Source organism: Lithobates pipiens, unplaced genomic scaffold (genome assembly GCF_037356315.1).
Source record: "Lithobates pipiens isolate NorthernLeopardFrog02 unplaced genomic scaffold, aLitPip1_a1.2 Scaffold_8, whole genome shotgun sequence".
Classification (NCBI taxonomy): Eukaryota; Metazoa; Chordata; class Amphibia; order Anura; family Ranidae; genus Lithobates; species Lithobates pipiens.
Genome location: NW_027507903.1, coordinates 135,151,186 through 135,174,247, shown reverse-complemented (window position 1 = coordinate 135,174,247; position 23,062 = coordinate 135,151,186). Strand labels below are relative to the sequence as shown.

Sequence of the window (23,062 nt, the reverse complement as noted above, 5' to 3'; positions counted from 1 at the left end):
TGAGTTCGGTACCGTGAACAGGTTTTATTAGTCCTCCAGACTGGAACAACCACTCCCTGGGACAAAAGATTGTTCAGAGCAGCTTGTAAATCTAAATGTCTCTGGTACCCCTTTGAAACCACTGATTGAACTTATAAGCCTGTCTATGAACCTGCGGACTGCAACTTGCAACAGACGCCCCCCCCTAAGAAGTGAGGGCAACCCCATCATTGTGGAGAGGGCTTTGTGATAGAATTGTTGGGTTTTGTGTTCCAAGTCTTGCACAGAATTTTGGCTTTGAAGATGGAGCCCAAGGACAGCAGGGTTTTCACAGCTTTCTGCTGATGAAGGACCTTTTTTTCTTGTAACATCTTTGATGAATTTGTCATGTGCCTCGCCAAAGAGATGTTCTCCTTCAAAGGGCATACAAGTGAGGCAACTTTTTACAGGCAGCTTCAACTGATCAGGCTTTCAGCCATGAGATTCTTTGAATCTGGACAGAAGTGAGCACCATTCTGGAAATTTGTGTTATGACTTATTCTAGGACATAAACATAGAAAAGTAGGGATGAGGACAGAGTTTATAAGTGATCTACCAGAGTTTGGTGCTGAAAGACATCATCGTTGTTCTAGTTCAATTAGCTGTGATTTGACAAACAGAAATTGCAGCAATAGCTGGTTGCAGGGCTGGAACTGCAAGGGTAAAGAGTCTTAAAAGTGTCTTAAATTTCCTGTCTGCAGAATCCTCCAAATGAAGTAGCATCTACTATAACCATAGTAAAATGTTTGTTTAGGACTACTACTGGAACGGTCTACTTTTCATGAATTGTTTTTCCACTGGATATAGCTCAGAAATTATTTCTTCTGAAAAGAGGTAAAACACAATCCTGATAAATTGCCCATTCTATTTGATCATGAATGGGTTCCATCTCTACCTCCATCTAAAGAAAATAGTTCCACTTCCAACTAGAAGACGGTGAAGGTGGAGAATAAGCCTGGCACTTTTGGGCTCCGAACAGTGATGACTGAATTATGGCCACCAGTTGTCTGAAAAATTTGAATGTAGTTGCAGAGAAATCTCCCTTGGTCACATAGGCAGCCTGTTACCTTTCTGAGATAGAGCTAGCATTGGAGGCTTAAGCTGCACGATTCTGGCTAAAATGAGAATCACAATTTTTTGGCTTAGAAGAGAGATCACGATTCTCATGGCGTAACATCATCTTTCACATTAAAACAAAAAAATTGGGCTAACTTTACTGTTTTTTTTTTTTTTTTTTTTTTTTTTTTTTTTTTTTTATTCAGTGAAGTGTATTTTTTCCCAAAAAAATTGCGTTTGAAAGACTGCTGGGGAAATACGGTGTGACATAAAATATTGCAGCAATTGAAATTTTATTCCCTAGGGTCTCTGCTAAAATATATGTAATGTTTGGGGGTTCAAGTAAATTTCTAGCAAAAAATATTGATTTTACATTAAGAAACAAGTGTCAGAAAAAGATTTAGACTTTAAGTGGTTAAACTTCCTGCTTTTACACTTGTTTAAAAACTTGGCAGACTGCCTGGATTTTTTCTTTACACAGAGAAGTTTCCCTTTGATCTAAGAAGGACGTTAGTTATAATGTTTCATTTAAAAAAACTTTGCAGGCTGCCCAGATGTTTTCTTTTGACAGCTGAGTGAGCAGATAAGTCTCTCCACTTGTTACATGAAAGAATCTGCAATGGAGATCAAGGGGGTTGAATCGAGATCACAATTTTTTAATGATTAATTGTGCAGCTCTAGTAGAGGCAGTGTTAAAATAGGGTCCTGATCCAGTGCATGGGAAGCAAAGTCACTCAAATTAGCTTGAATGCTTTGCATGCCATCAGCAGAGCGAACGTTTGCCTGAAATTTTGCCGCAATTTCCTTGCGGGGTCCAGGTACGGATCCCAATGTTTCTCCATGGTTGCACTGATCTGGATGCACTGCGTCTATTGTAGTAGAAGGCAGTGAAGAATTTGAAGTACATAAGAACCAGGTAAGCATAGAAACTTCTCCATAGTGGGAGATGAGGTCCATCACCTACAAGGCATTAGCAAAGAAGAGCGTCTCACCGAGTGAGGTAGGATTATATGCATACACCCAATCACCTGAAAGTAGCAGTCTATGACCCAGGATCTATGAATATCCTGGCTGTGCCCTGTCTTGTATAATAAATATATCCTATTTTGTTTTTTATCTTGTCGATTGAGGGACCAAAAGCAAACAAGCCCAAGAACAAATGACAGAATTGGGGACTACCTGCAGCTCAAAGAGCCTTCTGCAGGACCTCAGGTGGAAACTGTTGCTTGAGACCATGGGTTTGAATGATGGCCTGCCTGAGACAACTAGAGATGTTGAAATGAGATGCAGGTGCATCTTAAAAAAACAAAACCGAATCATTCTTTCTGAAAGAAGCAGTGGCTTCCTTTTGATGAACTGGAGCTTGAGAGGTATGGAAGAACAAAACCCTGGTTGAGGTGAAAGTAAAACTACCTGGTGGAAACAAGGAGGACGTCTTGGACCTCAATATCACCTTGCCTTAAAGCGGGACTGTACTGGGGGAAAAAAATATTAAAAGCCAGCAGCTATAAATACTACAGCTGCTGACTTTTAATAAATGGACACTCACCTGTCCCGGGGTTCAGCGATGCCAGCAGCTGAGGCCGATCGATCGCTCGGCTCTCAGCTGCTGCCGCCACCATTCCAGGTGAGGGAATCAGGAAGTGAAGCGAATCGGCTTCACTTCCCGGTTCCCTACTGCGAATGCTCGAGTCGCGCAGCGCAATAGGAATTGTCCACGCTGTCTCTGGGACCCGTGTGTGTCCCAGCAGACAGTGCGGCAGGACAGGAAGAGGCATAGACTCCCACGGGAGTCTATGCCCGGAAGTGGGTGTAAATACCTGTATTTGACAGGTATCTCCACCCCCCTCCCCCCTGAAAGGTGCCAATTGTGACACCAGAGGGGGGAGGGTTCCGATCAGCGGAAGTTCCACATTAGGGTGGAACCCCGCTTTAAGCAAAACAAGAAAGAGAGAGTTGTGCGCTCTATTGGGTTCCAACAGTCTTTTAGGTACAGAGAACGAGATTCCAATCCCATGGACTCGCAGGGAAATAGGGAGAGCAACATGGGAGACCCCCTTAACAAAAGGGCCTAATCAAGGAGTGGGAAGTCAGTGGTCAATAAAACAGGACAGAAAGGGTAGAAACTGGATCCATGGTAGTTTTGAAAGCCAAAGGCTGGTAAAAAAAAAAAAAAACAGAGAAAAGAGAGTATAATTTAACATATTGATCATCACTTAACATGCCCCACAAATCACACCAATATCCGTGTAGTAATTTGACACTTGAAATAAAGTTAGTGTGCTTTTGTGGGAGTGGGAAGCACTGGCTAATTTTGTTATGTGACATGATGTATTTTTGGTTGTACACCCAGGTAGAGTGGATTAGTGAGCCATGTCCTAGCAAGTGAAAAACCTATGCATACAGTACTGTGCAAAAGTTTTAGGCAGGTGTGAAAAAATGCTGTAAATTAAGAATGCTTTCAGAAATGGAAGTGTTTATTCGTTTATTTTTATCAATTAAGAAAATGGAAAGAACAGAAGAGATCCAAATCAAATCAATATTTGGTGTGACCACCCTTTGCCTTCAAAACGGCATCAATTCTTCATCCATTGTTCTGCACCCCAGTTCCTGTTTTTGAGCATCGGACATGGAAACAAGGCTAAGCGACTCAACTATGCACGAAAACATAGGAACTAGGGTACAGAAAAATTGCAGTAGGTGTTCTGGAGTGAGGAGTCAAACAAAATTTTGGAAATATTTGGCTGTAGCAAAAGGTACAAAAGGCAGTACAATAATGAGTGCCCCCAGCAACAGTATAGCATGGTGAAGGTTTCTTGCAAGTTCAAGGCTGCATTTCTGCTAAGTAGATTTGGTAAGGCTCAATGCTGAGAAATATGTGCAGATATTTCTCCATCACGCCATACCATTAGGGAGGCATGTGATTGGCCCCAAATTTATTCTGCAGCAGGACAACGACCTCATACATGAAGCCAATGCCATTAAGAAAGTTATGGTTTGGCTCCCACAGAGCCCTGATCTCAACACTATTGGGTCGAGTGGGACTGACCCTGTAAATGCTTTTCTTGTTGTAAAGGGCAACAGACTAATAATCTAATCCGGAGTTCCCATAAGCCAATAGCTTCTGTAGTAAACTTACTACCTGTAGTTGCATATGTGAATTGTGTGACCTTATGAGATGGTCTTTGTGTACTGCACCTAATTAGAGAGACCTCTGAAGTGTGGTCTAATGCATGAATGGCATTCACAACTCTGTTTCACTTTGGAAATTGAATATGTTTACAGTGTAAAAGAGCCCACCCACCCAGAACGTGACAAAGTTTTTCTTTATGCAAGTGCAGATATTTTGACAACTCTATCACCATCTTCTTATATATTGGCTGTGGCTAAGATGTGTATGGGCATTATCAGTATATTATTTCTTTTATTTTCAGAGCTCATTGCTTGCCAGAAAGGTCAAACAAATGTATTGCCTCCATATGAGATATTCTTCTGTTTTGGTGAAGAATGGCCGGACCAAAAACCAAGGGAGAAAAAACTCATCACCGTACAGGTAATGAACTGCTGAAAGAAGTATATTACCCCTTTTTGTGCCATAGGTCCCTCTAGCCTCAATACCCAGGCAAATCTCAGATTTAGCAGCATCAGTGTGTGTATTTGTATATGTGCCTGTAATCTAATATTAAAATAGACACGGTTCTATAGGCTGCATGTGATCACTATCCTAGGTGATATATTGATCACATAATTGGGAAACACTCTGATTTGCTCACAATCGTTGGTAAGAACCTATTTTATTACATTACAGCCTTTAGTTCAATGTTTTTTTTTAATCTGAATTATATGTGATGGGTCAGAACACATTAGTCGTGAAAGTCAAAGTTGGTGAAGTAAAATTATAAAAATATATACATAAAACTATTTTTCAGAAATAAAAAACTGATAATTGGCATGTGCGTATGTATTCACCCCCTTTGTTATGAAGCCCATAAAAAGCTCTGGTGCAACCAATTACCTTCAGAAGTCACATAATTTGTGAAATGATGTCCACCTGTGTGCAATCTAAGTGTCACATGATCTGTCACTACATATACACACCTTTTTGAAAGGCCCCAGAGGCTGCAACACCTAAGCAAGAGGCACCACTAACCAAACACTGCTATGAGGACCAAGGAACTCTCCAAACAAGTAAGGGGAATGTTGTTGAGAAGTCAGGGCTAGATTTAAAAACAAAATCTCCAAATCTTTGATGATCCCTAGGAGCACTATCAAATCTATCATAACCAAATGGAAAGAACATGGCACGACAGCAAACCTGCCAAGAGACGGCCGCACACCAAAACTCACGGGCTGGGCAAAGAGGGCATTAATCAGAGAGGCAGCACAGAGACCTAAGGTAACCTTGGTGGAGCTGCAGAGTTCCACAGCAGAGACTGGAGTATCTATACTTAGGACAACAATAAGCCGTATGCTCCATAGAGTTGGGCTTTATGGCAGAGTGGCCAGAAGAAAGCCATTACTTTCAGCAAAAAACAAAGTGGCACGTTTTGAGTTTGCGAAAAGGCATGTGGGAGACTCCCAAAATGTACAGAGGAAGGTGCTCTGGTCTGAATAAAATTAAACTTTTTGGCCATCAAAGAAAACGCTATGTCTGGCGCAAACCCATCACATCACCCAAAGAACACCATCCCCACAGTGAAACATGGTGTTGGGAGCATTATGCTGTGGGGATGTTTTTCAGAGGTTGGGACCCAGAAACTGGTCAGAGTTGAGGGAAAGATGGATGATGCTAAATACAGGGATATTCTTGAGCAAAACCTGTACTGCTCTGTGTGTGATTTGAGGCTAGGACGGAGGTTCACCTTTTAGCAGAACAATGACCCCAAACACACTGCTAAAGCAACACTTGAGTAGTTTAAGGGGAAACCTGTAAATCTGTTGGAATGGCCTAGTCAAAGCCCAGACCTCAATCCAATAGAAAATCTGTGGTCAGACTTAAAGATTGCTGTTCAGCGCAAACCATCCAACTTGAAGTAGCTGGAGCAGTTTTGCAAGGAGGAATGGGCAAAAGCTGGCTCTATCAAGTATTGACTTTAGAGGGGTGAACAGTTATGCACATTGACTTTCTGTTATTTTGTCCTATTTATTGTTTGCTTCACAATAAAAAAAAAAAATCTTCAAAGTTGTAGGCATGTTCTGTAAATTAAATTACGCAAATCCTCAAACAATCCATGTTAATTCCAGGTTATGAGGCAACAAAACACGAAAAATGCCAGGGGGGTAAATACTATTTTTTCTTTTTTTTTAAATATAAGTTTTTATTAATGACCAACAATAAGAACAAACGTATATGAAAACATTCAAACAGGAAGGGGGGGGGGGAGAGAGAAACGTGATCGACATCAACACATGAAGAGAGAGACAAGACAGGGTTCATATACATTTTCAAACTCGTGGTTGGATATCCAGTGACGAGTACCTCCCAAGTTGATGCTTCGGGGTCGGCGGCCCTCTTCATCAGTGAATCTTCTAGTAAGAGGTAGAGGGCACTTTCCGTCTCCTCTCCCTCCTCCCCTGGGGTGAATACTTTTTTTTTTTTTTTTTGGGAAAACCAACTTTATTAAAAACATGCGGTCACAAACATATTCAGCATTCAGTAAAACAATCTCATGGAACAGGGTGGTAGCATAGCAGTACAGGCCTATCAGATGGTACAGATTCCTCAGGGTACACAACTAACACAGCATACCGTGTTTCACCCGTATACAATACATTTGTCGTACCATACCCCCCACCCCCCCCCCTCCCCCTGCACAAAGTTAGTTTCCTCAGCTCCCCCATATTTATTACTTTGTGTCTCACTACCGATTCAGTCTGCCGTTGCTATAGTGAGTCCCTACATTCATCCTAGAGTACACACTAGTTCACATGCAGGTTTCCCCATCGCCTAGCCATCTGTCCCATATTTTGGAAAACTTTTGCAAACATCCCCTGTGTTGATATAGCAATTTTTTAAACGGCAGCATGGAATTGACATCCCTTTTCCAGTCGCCAATAGTGGGAGGGGAACTCCTCATCCACATACGGGCCACCGCCTTTCTCGCTACAAACAGGGTTTCATGTATAAATGTTGCCTGGTACTTGTCGATATCTACGTCTGGCAGTAGCCCCAAGATACATAGTCTTGGGTCCAGTGCCACCGGAGAGCCCATGACATCGTGTAAAAATTGAACAACCTGTAGCCAGTACGATTGCAGACGATCACACTCCCAGATTTGATGATAGAACGTACCGGGACTGTGACCACACGCCGGACAACTGGGAGAGTGGTCCGGTCTGAATTTAGCAAGTCTTTGTGGCGTAAGGTATGATCTGTGAATAATGTACAGTTGCGTCAGTCTATCTGAAAGCTTGTGGGCCATCTTCGGGACACTCTCCAGGATTTCATCCCAATCGGTGTCGGTAATGACCCCCATGTCTGGTTCCCAGTTTGTTTTGGCTTTTTGGATTACTGCTACTGTCTTGGGGAGGTGAAGTGTGGAGTAGAGATTGGAAATCAATTTTTTGGAGTCAGTATCTAAGAGTATGCTGAGGAGCGGGGGGCGAGGAAGGGACAGCTCCGTATCACGGAACTGTGCCTTCAACGCATGTCGCAACTGGAGGTAACCGAATTGTAGGCGCCGTGGTAGTGCAAATTCCTCCTGAAGAGATCGAAATGACTTCGGTCCCGACTCCGTCATCACCTGATATAAATGTACCACCCCGTACGATGCCCAGATTCCTGCATCAGGGAGCTTTTGCAGCTCCACCAAATGGATGTTAGCCCAGAGTGGTGTATGTGAATGGATGTGCCCTATATTCAGTTTCCGTAAGGCCGCTTCCCATGTTTTTCGATGATGGTCCAGCATGCCATCATTATATCTACATGGCCGCCTTTGTCCCTGTCCGCCTCTGAAGATGACCTGCAATGGGGTCAGCGTAGGATCACCCGGGTCGCCTCCCACCAGGGCTCGATATCTAGAGGCCTCCGCCATGTTAAAATAGTGCAGATGGGACAACTGTGCTGCAAGGTAATATTCTTGTAAGTCCGGAAGCGAGGCTCCCCCCATGTCCACGGGATTTTTAAGCGTTTGCCAAGCCAACTTATGCCTGCTATGACCCCATACAAAAGTATTGAGAATGCTCTCCAGTTTTTTAAACAATCTAATGGGGAGATGCAGCGGGGCGTGCCAGACCATGTATAGAATTTTGGGCAATAGTATCATTTTCACTAGGTTAATCCTGCCCATGACCCCCAAAGGTAATTTGGCCCAGGCCTGTGTCTTGAGTTTGAGCAGCAAAAATAGGGGTTCTATGTTAAGTGTGTAGTAATCCCCCAGGTCTCTTGTGACCTGCACCCCCAAGTATCTAATCTCCCTCACCCTTTGCAGGGGGAGTTCTGGGATGGTCTGTGGTGGTGGAAACTGGTCAATAGGGAGAACCTGAGACTTATCCCAATTTATGCGTAGCCCCGAGCAATTACCCAAACGCTCTATGATGTTCAGTGCTGCCCGAAGAGATGGACCCTGATCAGCCAAGTACAAGAGCGTGTCATCCGCATATAGACCTATTTTGTCCAGCATATTGCCAACCCGTAGGCCCTCTACATCCGGAGATGCCCTAATAGCCAAGGCCAGAGGTTCCGCCGCCAGGGCATACAGGAGAGGGGACAGGGGACATCCCTGCCTAGTTCCCCTCTCCAATGGGAACTGTTCCGACATCCACCCGTTGACAAAAATCCTAGCCTTAGGTGACTGGTATAGGATACGTATCCATTTCTGGAAGTTGGGTCCGAATCCAAAGCTACCAAGGCATTCCCATAGGTATGGCCATTCTACTGAGTCGAACGCTTTCGCGGTATCTAACGCTACGACGACCCGTGTGCCCGCGTTGTCATGGCGCGCTTGTAGGTTCATAAACAGCCGCCATATGTTCATAGCCGTATTCTTCCCCGGCATAAATCCGGTCTGGTCGGGGTGAACCAGAGCCAGTATGACTTGATTCAGCCTAGTGGCCAAGATCTTTGCCAAGATCTTGACATCCACTTGCAACAGGGATATAGGTCTGTAGGAGTCTGGGTACCTTGGATCCTTCCCTGGCTTGGGGAGTACTATAATTTGTGCTTCCTGCATGGACGGGGGGAGGATCTCCTCGCTAAATATGTTATGGTACAATTTGGTCAGAGAGGGGACAAGAACTTCGGAAAAAGTGGAGTAGAATTCTAGAGGCAGACCATCTAGACCCGGGGCCTTAGACTTAGCCAGTTGAGAAACTGCCTCCGCTACCTCCTCACTAGAAATAGGGGCTTCTAGCATCCTAACTTGATCAGCATTAAGCCTCGGGAAATGTATTGTGTGTAATTCCGTTTGTATGTCCTGCCTCGTGTATGTAAGGTGGGAGCGATATAACTCCTGGTAGAAAGTCCTGAACATTTCAGCCACCAAGGCGGGGTCCGTAACCTCCGCACCCTGCGGAGTCCGTAGGGACACCACCACCGGGGGCCTGTCATTCAGGTTCGAGAGGTATGCCAGGAGCCTTCCGGCCCTCTCCCCGTGTTCAAATACCTTCTGTCTGCTGAAAAATATGTGTTGTTTAGCCTTCTCCATGTGGAGCTGAGATACAAGTCTAGACTGTAAGTTAACCTGTCGTAGCCTATCCGCACTGGGGTCAGCAGTGTACGCTTGTTCCATCTCTTGTAATTTGGTCGCGGATAACTGCACAGCTAGGCCCGAGGAGCATTTTAAGCGATCAATTTTTCTGGACAGTAACTCTCGAGCAAGGTCCTTAAACCCATCCCATTTCGTCGGGTCAGTGTAAGCAACTTCAGTCTCGTCCAGTACATGGCTAAGCTCTCCTGCAATGGCCTCTATATCCAGTAGGCTAGATAACCAGAAAGGATTAAGCCGCCACACCCGCCTAGGTGCCGATCCCGGGAGAACAATAGTCACCCAGCATGGGGAGTGATCCGAGAGGACCCGCGGTGCCATCCCCGAACCCCCCACCCTGGGCAGTAAAATATTCGACAGCAGAATAAGGTCTATCCGGGACAGCGCACCATGACTCGTGGAATGGCAAGTGTATGCTCTAGTAGTTGGGTGTTGGTGACGCCAAGCATCCGAAAGTGCAAATTCCGACATCAGTTTGCCAAAACGGGTCAAGGTACGTCCGTCAGATTGCTGTGTCCCCGCCCCCGACCTGTCCATCCCCAGATGCATGGTCATGTTAAAATCCCCCATCCACACCGCCGGTACCGAGGGGTTCTGAGCCATGTACGCCAAGCCCTTGGTAATCACCTCAAACGTAAACGGGGGAGGAACGTAACATGCCAAAAGGAGGAACGGGCTGCCCCCGAGGAGGGCGTGCAGAAACACAAACCTGCCCTGTTGATCTGTCTCCAGCGCTATCAGCTCAAAAGGGGCCTTTTTAGCCACCAACACCGAGACCCCCCGGGATTGGCTCGTGTGAGTGCTATGAAACACCCATCCCACCCAGGGCCGTCTTAATGCCGCCTGAAGGTGGCCAGTTATATGTGTCTCCACTAGAACTATTACATCGGCCCTCTGTGACTTGAAGTTCAGAACAGCAGTCCTTTTAATTTTGTTACACATCCCCCTAACATTCCAGGTCATAAACTTCAACGTTGCCATAGCTCTGTCCAACGTATAAACGAGGGGCAGGTGCGGCTCCGGTGTGGCCAGCCCGAGAGTGCTGCCAAACGCTTGCCTCTCTCCGGCCGTACACACCCCACCCCACCCCCCCCTGCCCCCGGCTCCCCATACCGCAGTCTGTATGCAATTAATAGGTATTTCCCTTGCAAATAAACATCAAACAATTCAACCCAACTCCCCCCACCCAGCTTTACACCGCCCCAACATGGTGAAAGCATAGCAACCCAAACCAACGTCTCAACGCTAAACATCCAGTGCATGGACGTAACTGGAGGCACATTATATTGAACAGTGTTATACATAGTGCAGCTAGTTGAGAACAGTCCACAGGGGGCAACTCTTCACGCTGTCAACCAGCGAAGTTCCAACGTGTAGCAGGGACCAGTAAATCTGGGAACCCCCCCATGTGTGAGCTCCCCCGCCTAGCAAAACATCAGTTGTGTCGGTAACGTGAGTCCAACCATTTCACCCACCCCGGTATGACCCCTTCCCCCATAATTGTCCACAATACAGTAACATAGGAACTGAGTATATTGCATGCCCTCAGTAAAGACAGTATATACCAAGTCAGGTCTTTTACACTCCTCTAGCCAACCAAAAAATACCCCAGGAACAGTGGCACAATATGTCTGAGTGTAGGGAAAGAATAGCCGTGGGGGGTCATCCGCCCCATATCCCCCCCTGTTTCCTCGAGATAGTTTAGGCAAGTAATAGCGACATGGGGCTCAGGTTGTGCGATTTCCCCCCAAAGTTAACACAGGGTAAGTCTGGCTCCATATTTGTAAAGGGGTTGTTGTTCTGCAAACTGCAGTGGAGAAGGAGCAGTACTGTATAGGGCATAGTCAAACCGGGTGCAAGGATACTCACAGAACCTCCGATGCCGCTGACACTAGACCGGCCTGCCTCGTTGGTCTAACCAGGCCGTCACGGCCGCTGGGTCGTCAAAAAATTGGGCACGGCCATCCTCCTCAACCCGCAACCTTGCCGGAAACAACATGGCATATTTGAGATGCTGCGTGAGAAGACGTCGCTTAACTTCTTGAAAGAGGGATCTTTTCCTTTGTACTTCCCCGGAGAAATCTGGGAACACCGCCACTCTGGAGTTCTCCACTTGGATGTTGCCTTTTTCCCTGGAGAGCCTCAAAATCTTGTCGCGGTCACGAAAATTCAGAAACTTCGCAATGAACGTGCGGGGTGGCGCTCCAGGAGGCGCAGGCTTCGTAGGAATACGATGCGCTCGTTCCACTGCAAACATTACCGAAAACTCTGGTCGTCCGTACGTGTTGATAAGAAGGGATTCCAGGTATTCGGACGGATTCGTTCGCTCCAACTTCTCAGGGAGACCGATGAACCGAAGATTGCACCTCCTCAATCGGTTCTCCATATCGTCCTGGTGGGAATGTAGCTGGTGGATTTGTCTTTGCATTTCCTCCGCAGCATGTCTCAGCGGGTGCAGAACATCCTCGGCCGCCCCTATCCTCGTTTCCGCCTCGGTGACCCTGTCCCGGAGCTTGGACATATCCTGCCTCAGCAGGGAGATGTCAGTTTTAACGTCGTCGATTTTGGCCGTCAGTGTCCCCTGGAGACCCGCTATGGCATCCAGCACTTTGGTGGTATCCGAGGCCTGGCGCTCTGCATCCGCACACGTGCTCGCGCCATCTTCGGCCTGCCGGTCCATTCCCGAGCGGCGGAATTGCGCCAGCTTGTCCGCGGCTCCCTGGTTCCTTTTGGAGGGCGACATCTGTCCTCGGTGCTCTGCCAGGATGTGAGCAGTCAGACTGCAACTTTTGGCTGGAATTATAAGCTCAGGGTGAAAGCAGGATGAACGGCGGACGGGAGCTCACTCACAACACGTCTTACTCCATTGCTTGCCAGGCCACGCCCCCGGGGTGAATACTTTTACAAGGCACTGCAGCTCACAAACTGTTTTTGCAACAGAATGAAAACCATCTCACTTTTTCTGTAAAGCATATTTGGGAACAAAACAAAATTGTATATGTTGTATCTAACCAGTCCTTAGATGTAGTGATTGCATTAACCTCTTGCTTACTGGGCACTTAAACCCCCCCCCCCCCTCCCTGCCTAGACCAATTTTCATCTTTCAGCGCTGTCACAATTTGAATGACAATTGTGCGGTCATGCTACACTGTACTCAAATGACATTTTTATCTTTTTTTTTTTTCACACAAATGGAGCTTTCTTTTGGTGGTATTTAATAATGATTTGGGTTTTTATTTTCTGCTAAACAAACAAAATGTTTCATAGTTTGTTATAAAATTTAGCAAACTGGGAATTTTTCTCCTTCATTTACATGCGCTGCACAGATAAGGCAACATTGATAGGCAGAGATAAGACGGCACTGATAGGCAGCACTGGTAATAACACACTGATTAATTTATAAGCAGCACTGTGGGCACTGGTAGGTGGCACTGGTAGGTACCTCCAAGATTGGGACCGATGTCCCTCTCGCAGCCGCCAGTAATCGGCTTTTTTTTCCTCTTCGCTCTATCAGCGCGAGGAGGAAAAATAGCCGATTACCGCCTCTGTTTACATCACATGATCAGCTGTCATTGGCTGACAGCTGATCACTTGGTAAGGGGTCGGGATCAACCCATTACTATGATCTGTAATCAGGCCAGTCTCATAGACTCGCTGAGTGCAGGCCGCTGAAGCAGAGGAGGATGTCCAGGGACACCCTCCCGGCAAATTAAGTCCATGCTGTAGCCGTCTTTTGGCTATAGCGCGGATGCCAAGTGGTTAATTTTATGTTTACATATTTTATTTTCATCTGGTGATTCTGCCAGTAACATACTTCCAGTTCTAGGATGACAACACTCAATCAGCCTTCCATATTCTTGTTCGACTCTTTGTGACCTCATGGACCATAGCACGCCAGGCTTTTTTGTCCTCCACTGATTCCCGGAGCTTGCTTAACTTCATGTTCTTTGTTCTGATGATGCTATCTATCCATCTTGTCTTCTGTCATTCTCTTCTTCTTTTCCTTCCATGTTTCCCTGTTAGCCTTTTGTTTGTGTTCATGAGGTTTTCTTGGCAAGGATACTGGAGTGGGTTGCCATTGCCTTCTCCAGTGGATTACCATTGCCTTCTTCAGTGGATCACGATTTGTCAGAATTCTCGTCTACACGACATAGCTCGTAGCCTCACTGAATTACGTCAGCCCCTTCGCCATAGCAAGGCAGTGATCCTTAAAGAGGCTTTCCATATTAGAACAGCCAAGACAACATTGAACCATAGAACGCCACTCCTCACCTATTCTGCATAACTTAGCGTGAGGGGGTTCTGTGGTCCTCAGAAATGGCTGAGAACAATATAATTCATAACTTCCTATGCTTTCTGCCAATGCTGACTGTTATTGGATCATAAGATTTCTGGCAAAATCAGCAGGTGTATTTTGAAACTTATAAATCTGTTATATGAAAACACTTCTAATGGTATATTTACAGGTACATTTTTAAGGTCATGTGTACATGGGCTTTTATATAAATTTTACCATTCATATTGTCTTGCATGGAACAATAAAAAGCACAAACTGATCTAAAAAGCCCATGTAGACTGGGCTTTTATGTTCTCTACGAGTAAAGACACAATAGAGAAGAAAAATTTGTGCAACCTTTTATCTGCAGTTTGGTTCTAATATTTTTATTTTGTAATTCTAGGTTATACCTGTGGCTGCCCGCTTGCTTTCTGAAATATTCTCAGGGGAGCTGTCGTGGTCTGCAGATAGTATAAAACTACAGATATCACATCCAGATCTAAAGGACAAAATGGTGGAACAGTTCAAAGAACTTCATCAACTGTGGCAGAGCCAGCAGGCCCAAGCACTTGTTCCACAAGGTGCAGGAACAAATCCAGGGGTAGATGTTGCATCCGGTCCCTGGCCCATGCACACTGAAAGCATGCAATAAGCTCTGTGTGATCACCTGTGTTCACTCATTTGGACTTGGGGTTGACTTGTTAAGCTGTCTTCCCACTGCCTCGCCTTGGTTTGTATGGAGAACATCCAGTCAATCTAATAGTCAGGATGTATTAAGAATAAACAGAGTTCTGTTCAAGCTTGAGAACAGACCTAAAAAAAAAAACTAAAAAAAACTCTAATATATCCTTAGCTTAAAAATTTTCACTGATTATACGCTATTCTCTTTCAGATGTTTAATGTAATGTAATACAGCTCATTCCTGGTCTGGTTTCTGCAGTCCTCTAATGCCATGTTGTACCTCACTGTAAACTGCCTCGCTGCAAAAACAGCTTCTTTGTGGTTTGTTAAAATCACTGTGAGCAATGATGTGTAATAAACCAATTAGAAATGTAAGATGATTAAGGAAAAAATTAATAAATAGAATTTTATATATCTAAACACAACAGTCTACAAAAAAGTATGCCATAGGAAAACATATCCACATTTTCTTGGGTGCAATGTTTAGTAGAAAGGTAATAATCCACTTCAATTTTTGGTCTATTACTGTATATGACTAAAGGTCTGCCATGTCCATGTCCAATGTTTCTATGTACAGTATATGTGTTGTGTAAACCAAAGACAGTGCCTGAAAATGAATATCGATTCAGGTAAAGAGATCAGAAAATATTGTCTAAATACAAAATGTGTATTTTTACTCAAACTTTGGTGTACTTTGTTTTTTTTTCAAATCTGTGCAGTAATTCAGTGTAAAACTGAAACTTGTGCAGAAACCTCCTCTATTAGTCACTGCTGTCCTCTCTCTACTTGTGCAGGGGGACTGGTCTTGTATCGGCCCCCTCTTGTGGTTTTCTCCAGACAGCCTGTGGTGGGTGGATCTATTGGGTCCTTCTACAGCTTTGCTCTGATTATGTCACTGCTGTGTTACAAGGTGATTACCGGGTTTAGAAAAATATTTGGTGCACCCAAAGTGGATTTATGTCCTTTGAGGCTAATGAGGGAATGTATTCAAATGAAAAAATCTCCATTGTCCTTTAAAAGAACAATGGAATTCAGTAACAGTCAGGTTGTAATGTCACCTACAAAAGGTTGGGACGCTGCAAACCGAAGAACATTTTATGCCAGCTCCAGTATGACCTCTCCCCTACCCAGCATGCCACAGGTTTTTGCTGGTGTCCTTAGCAGGTTAGATGCCGTCTCCTTATCTCCAATAGAAAAAAATATATATTTTTGCTAGCCTTCTTTGTAGTATTTTTTTTCCTTGGTACTTTTAATCAAGATTCTAATTATACCTCAAGTCTGGATCCAAACACTAGTGCTTTTTCATGGCATTCCCATTGTGGAATGCTTAGGAGATCTCCCATGAAAAGGGTGTGATTTCTAGTCTGTTGTAGTCTGCTGGACCTGGCACTTGCGGGCCTTGACTGGATAACTTTGAGTTATCAATATGTGAGGTGGTTCAACTTCAGTCCTCACTAGGGATGCTTACTAGCTGTGGATTTTTTATTCCTTCTGTGTTGATCAAGGAAATGCCCCTTTTTCCCCTTTTCAAGGCTCCTAGCATATTTAGGGAGTACCCTCCTAAATCAGTATACTGCCTTCCCCTTCATGTCTGGTAGCCTGGATTCCGCAAGACCTCTCCTCAGTCTCTTTGGACCAAGAAGTCCCAGGAGTAACCTGTCAGCTTTCCGCAAGGGATGGAGTGGTTCCTTTTCCTCCATCCTGGTAGGACTTCCTGGATGGTTGTGTACTCCTCCTTTTGGGACTGCCCCAATCAGGTTGATGTTTTCAATAGTGGGACTAAGATTCCTGCCCATTGGCAGAGAGAGCAGTACTACTCTGGGGCAGGCTGGTTGATTTTTAGAATCCTGTGTTAAAGCGAGGTTAAGGCAGGCTTGCTTGCCAAACCTTAGGAACACCTTCAGGACTTTGAATGGTAGGTCTCACTTCTCTTGCTTATGATACTCATGTGTACCAGTTTGGGCCTCAGTATACCCTCATACCTGCCTACCCCTAACACGGGTGCCGCTCACACACCTTACACTCTCCTTTTGAGCTTTAAGTTTGGTAGGTAAGCTTGGGGTTTGTCAGTAGTGCAGGGATTGGGCCTTCCCTCCGAAAACATGTTTGTTTTTTTCTGGGACTAGGCTCATTGAATATTTACCGCTGACCACTTCTAGTTGTTGGGTCTGGTTTTCTCGTGTTCAGTAAGAGTTCTTTATTCCACATGATTGTGGTGGATTGTTTGGCACTTTAGTAATTTGCTGACTCTGGCCCATTGTTTCTTCAGGTGGCTGCTTTCCTTTGGTGTTTTTTTATTTATTTTTCCTTGTCCTGGTTTAGAGCACAATATTGATCCTCAGTGCACTCCCCTGGTCATGGCAGTTTCCCAGTTTTGCAGAGGGATTCACCTCATCTAAACTTGATTTGAACATTGGTCCTCTAGATCAGTGTTTCTCAACTCCAGTCCTCAAGGCTCCCCAACAGGTCATGTTTTCATGCTTTCCAATATTTTGCACAGGTGATTTGATCAGTTTCACTGCCTTAGTAATTACCACAGCCGTTTCATCTGAGGGAAATCCTGAAAACATGACCTGTTGGGGCGCCTTGAGGACTAGAGTTGAGAAACACTGCTCTAGATTCCTCTGAAATGTAGCTGGCTCTTGAATTCCTTTTAGTCTTGTCAATAGCTGTTGCGCATGACTCAATTTGACCTCCTTTTTGACTTTTGTACTTTCCATAAAAATAGGATTTTTTGTACTCACCATAAATCCTTTTCTCTGTAATTCACCGACCGACACAGCTCCTCTCTTAGCCATTGGGTTGTTAGCCTTATCACTAAGAGAATACTAGGCATTAGTTGTAACACAACACTCAGAACTCTTAGTTCCACCCAGGGGGACGGTCCCTTGGGTAACAACCCTCCCGTCTGCAGACAGACCTCAGTACATCAACAAGCAGTATAACGTAAACATAAAAGGAAGGGTGGGTGCTGTGTCGGACGGTGAATTACAGAGAAAAGGATTTTACGGTGAGTACAAAAAAATCCTATTTTCTCTTATATTTACCGACCCGACACAGCTGCTGTCTTAGCCATTGGGATGTCCCCAAGCAGTACCAAACGAGGGGTGGGGAAAAACAGCATAAAAACTTCATCCACCATGACAAGTGGGAACTAGTGAAACTTTACCCACAAAAAAACAACAGTGCGTGGAAAAACCACCACAAAAATCAGGGTATCCTCAACAGGAGTGATCACCCAAAAAACGCACCAAACTGCGGAAGTAATGCAACCGTGCATTAGCATAACAGTACTGTGTTTTTATCGAAAAACCAGGAAAAAACTGAAAATATATATTGCATATTCAATTGCAACTACATGGCCGCCTGCAAAACTTTGCGGCCAAAACAGGCTTCAGTCAATGCACTGACGTCTACCTTAGAACTTGGTAAACGTGTGGACAGATGACCAGGTCGCCGCTTTACACACCTGAGCGACAGACGCTTGGTGTTGAAAGGCCCAAGACGTTCAGATTGCCCTTGTGGAGTGGGCCTAGGCCGGTGATGGCGAACCTTGGCACTCCAGATGTTTTGGAACTACATTTCCCATGATGCTCAACTACACTGCAGAGTGCCTAAGCATCATGGGAAATTTAGTTTCAAAACATCTGGAGTGCCAAGGTTCGCCATCACTGGCCTAGGCTTTCAAGGCATAGGCTTGTACTACAATCTGTCTGATTTACCTGGAAATGGTGGCCGAGACCGCCATGCCTTTCTTTGGACCAGCCATCGAAACAAACAGTGAGTCGGACTTCCGAAAAGGAGCCGTGGCAGACAAATACACATTTAGAGCCCGAACCACATCCAGAGCATAAAGGGCCACCTCCTTAATGTCCTCATTGATATGAAAAGCCGAGACCACTTTCGGCAGAAAAGACGGTTGCAGACGCAACACCACCTTATCCTTGTGGATAATCACATAGGGCGACTTGCAAGACAAGGCCGCCAGTTCCGAAACCCTCCTGGCCGATGTGATGGTCACTAGGAAGACCACTTTCTGGGAAAGAGTCAACAGGGGAATCTCCCTGATATTTTCAAACGGTGGTTTTTGAAGCGCCGACAACACCAGGTTCAAATGCCAAGGGGGTAACGGTGGACGCACTGGAGGGACTACATGTCGTACCCCCTGAACGAAGGTACTCACTAAGGAGTGACATGCCAGGGGTCGCTGAGATCACTTGGAAAATGGCCGCTGAAGCCCAGGAAGGCATGCTGCCCTCGACCACACCTAAAATGGCCACCAGCAGCTCCATGAGGTACAGAAAGGAAAAACTATGGCAGAGACAGCGCCACACCATACCACAGAAGACTCTCACAGGCACCTTCCACGGGCATAAAACACAGGACCCAGGACACCGCTAGCCAGCCAGCTACCCCCCATCCCAGGTGAGAGCCCACAGAGATTCCCTGTATATGCACACATACACCGCTCAGCAGCCACATACAGCATCCCCCCCAGGGAGGGGGGGAGCGAAGATAGGGACAGGGGAGAGAAGAGGGGGAGGTGAAGGACCCCGAATAGGGTATCCAGCCTGTCACCCAGCTGGCTGTTGCTAGCAGATCACAGGATCATTCATCTTGCGCAAAAAGACAAGCTTCTGCATAACAAAAGCACAGACCGATGGGCCCGCAGGGTTCCTAGGTCCTTCTCCTTCACTAGGCAAAATAAAACTGAGGTCTGTCTGCAGACGGGAGGGTTGTTACCCAAGGGACCGCCCCCCTGGGCGGAACTAAGAGATCTGAGTGTTGTGTTACAACTAATGCCTAGTATTCTCCTAGTGATAAGGCTAACAACCAATGGCTAAGAGAGGAGCTGTGTTGGTCGGTGATTGTAAGAGAAAAATATTTTTCTTTGAGTCCATTGAAGAAGACAGGTCCTGCGTACTGCTTGCTCACAAAAATATACTGGGGGGGGGGGGGGTGTACAACCTTTTTCTACTTGCCAGTGGCCCAACCTCCTGCAGGTGGTAGTATAACCTGACTGTTTCTGAATTCCTGTGCCCCTCAATGGACCCAAAGAAACATTTTACAGTACAGAAAAGAAATATCAAATGGACAAAACCAGATGTATTCAGTGTGTGTAGTCCATACTACCATTCTCTCTTTTGCAGAGAGTAGATGTACTCTGTATTGAAGTCCAATTTCAGGTGGATACAAAAGACCCATACTAATGCAGTTCTCATGTACTAATAATTGATGTATCATTAAATGGATTGCAGTACAGACAAACGGCACAAGTGCCTGAATTTACCTTGAATTCAACCTATTGCTATCCCCTGTACAGCAGTACTCAAACTAGGAAAAGGAAAATCGGCAAAAGGAGACAATCAGTTGTGTTGCAGGGCTCTAACAAGAAACCTGTAGATAGGAATAGAGAGCAGAATGGAAGAAAGATCAGCTCGTCCATGTGCTGCTTCTCTTTTACTGCCCAGACAGAGGCTGGGGGCAGAGTTTAGCCTCATATTCCCCTTGCTATCTATCAGGGAGATGTGTAATGCCTACTTCCCCAGTCCTACCTAGAAAAGGAGGGGGTTGGTAGTAGTCAAGTGCAATATGGAACATAGCAGGCAGCTTATTTTACACCCAGGTGCTGGTTACAAGCAGCATATATATATTAGTAACTTACACATGACACAAAGGTGTAGCGTTGCAAATAAAGAAAAATACAGGAACCACTTTTGAATGCAGTTTCTGCTCTCACTTCCATATTCTAGATTATGGGTGAATTTCTGTGGATTATTTTCAGTCTTTCAGCACATATAGAATTTACATCACAGTACCAATCTTCTATTCATTTATGCAATAAAAAATTAGACAAATAAGCAGAAGTGCTCAGTGTCTATACTTTTTAACTGTTTCTATATTTTAAAAAACAGCAACTTTCTATTACATTTTTTTCAATGGCTGGTATTGCCCTGGGTTTTCTTAATGCTGTAGATGCCTATCTTCTGGAGATATGGCATACAAAGCAAAAAGAATAAGTAAATCTTATTGTGCAATTGTGTGAATCTGTAGAGAAATTGCTGACCTCCATCTAAAAATTCTGGTTGTCCAACTGTTTTCGTTGCCTTCTCAGTGATACAAAACAAGCATGCAAAACAGAAAAGTCAGTTCCTTCAAGTACCAAAACCAATGTATTGCCATTAAAAGCCAGGCAACTAGCATTTTAAAATGGCGGCCTCAAAGCTCTTGTCAGTATTGGCTTCTTTTAAAGGCATTTTAAACCTTTCTACCATCACTTTCTGTTTTTCACATGCATAAGATTGCATTGATGTAGTTTCATGGTGTCATTTGTTGATCTGTACAAACAGTCTATATTAGTAATAGCTTCACATTCCTGTGTCGAAAATGTGTTTGAAACATGCAGAATAGCACTGCACAGGTTAATGCATAACGTGTCTTTAGACTGGGAACTGCATTTTCTTATGAAGAAACTACATATCGCTCAATCTCTGGGTCTCTCAGTTTAATGAGAGAGCAGGTGAAAGCAATTAATAGAGCCTACCATGCTGCAAGAGATGTGTTTGCTTCATAAAACGTTTGTAATGTAACAGAAAAATGGCTTGGCATGCACATGATCCGGAATGAAGTTGCTTGTTCTTCTGGTGAATAGGGACAAGGTAGTTGGACCAATGCATGGATATAGGAGAATCGAACAGTCATGACACTACACTCTAAGACCCCATTCGCCCCTGAGCATAGCAGTTTTGAGCGTTTTTTTTCTGCATTTTGTTGCGCGGATTTGTTTCCATGTACCGTTTTTGAGCTTTGACATTTTTTTTATTAGCCAATAGGACAAATGATCATCTGTTTCATCAGTTGTTGCTATGTTTTTAGATTTTCATCTGCTTCCTGCCCCAAAAATGCCCAAATCTGCCCGAATCGAGCAACAAAAATGGGTCCAGAACTTGTCTGAGCTTCAGGTGACTTGGAGTGGAGATGTGAACCATCTCCATAGAGAATAATGGATTTTTTTTCCCCTCAAGCGTTTTGTAGCTTCAGGCTTTAAGCTACAAGTAGGTCAGGTGTGAATGGGGCCCTTAGTCACAGCCAGCTGTTCATTTGTTGTATTAATATATTTTATTGTGAAGCCAGTCCTTAAAGTGCTCTCCATGCAATATGACTTTAGGCTTGGTTCACACTTATGCGTTGCGTGCAGCCTGCATTTGCGTGTACACAGCAGTCCATTCACTTGGGTTGGGTGCTGTATCTGCAGAAAAAAGATCCCTGTACCTTTTTTAAAACCTCAGTCATAGGGAAATGTCATGGTGTTTTTGCACCATGCCAGTTTCTACACAAACAAAGACTAAAGGCAAGAATTGGGAAGGGCTCCTACAAGAGAGCTGCTAATTCCTAGGCACAATTGACAGACGCGATAGCCACCAAGGCAACTTTGCAGGAGATATTACCCAAAGTACTTAATTGGTTCAAATGGTGTTTTCGGCAGGGCGACAGAACCAAGTTGAAAACCTTGTAAGAGAAGTATGGGTTGTTTTTTTGTTTTTTTTAATTCATAATTACCTTGGTGGATGACGCATCAGACTGATCCTGCAACTGTGCCCCTGCACTGAGAACCGAGCCACGGAACATCGCTGATGGCTCGCTTCTCACTCCTCCCCAAGCGATGAATAATTTTATTCCAACTTGTAGATGACAAAAACCAGTCCTGTTCGATCACAAGGAAATTAAGAGAAAAAAAGCTTACATGGTCACCTCTAGTCCACTGAGCAACGAGGAGCTGAACAGTGTCCCAGTCAGATCCGTTCACCCACAGCAGGGGGGGAGAGAAGGAATGGAGGAAGAGGCGGCCATCTGAACCCCTGCTGGGTTTTGGTGTAGCCACAAGAAGATGTGCTCACCGGCTCAGTGACGTCAGTCCAGCTGAGACACTGACGCGGGAAAAGCCCGGCGGTGCTGTGATGGATCTGCTGTTACTCTCTCCTCTGCACGCGGTGCAGTCCAGTACTAGGTCACTACTGTGGAAATGTATGACCCACTGCTGGAGAGCCTGAGCTGACAGACTAGGATGGTTGCCGGAGATGGAAATCCCAAAAGATGGTAAAAAGTGGGACGTGGAGACTACTCCGTAAGCTGTATTAGTGTTGCCTTGACAACGGATTTTACGCTCATGCACTTTGTCACAGTCGAGGAGGGCAACCAAGGGGGTTTAAATAGTCTAAAGAGGGTAGGAAATTAACTGGGCTAGGGGGGAGATAAATCAAACCACTATCATTAACCCCTCATTGCTCAGTGGATTTACTAATAAAAAATACTAATAAAAACAATC

General features: G+C 44.9%; 1 protein-coding gene across 5 annotated transcripts in view; it reads left to right on the top strand.

Annotated features, from left to right (window-relative positions):
* The window catches only part of IRF5 (interferon regulatory factor 5), an 84,023-nt gene extending 68,605 nt beyond the window's left edge, over positions 1-15,418 (top strand). For all 5 annotated transcript variants that reach the window (XM_077472532.1, XM_077472534.1, XM_077472531.1 and 2 more), the window contains 2 exons: positions 4,509-4,627; positions 14,459-15,418. In XM_077472532.1, coding sequence (XP_077328658.1) covers positions 4,509-4,627; positions 14,459-14,707 — 368 coding nt within the window. In that variant the 3' untranslated portion in view covers positions 14,708-15,418. The remainder of the gene's footprint in view (positions 1-4,508; positions 4,628-14,458) is intronic.
* Positions 15,419-23,062: the final 7,644 nt, after the last annotated feature.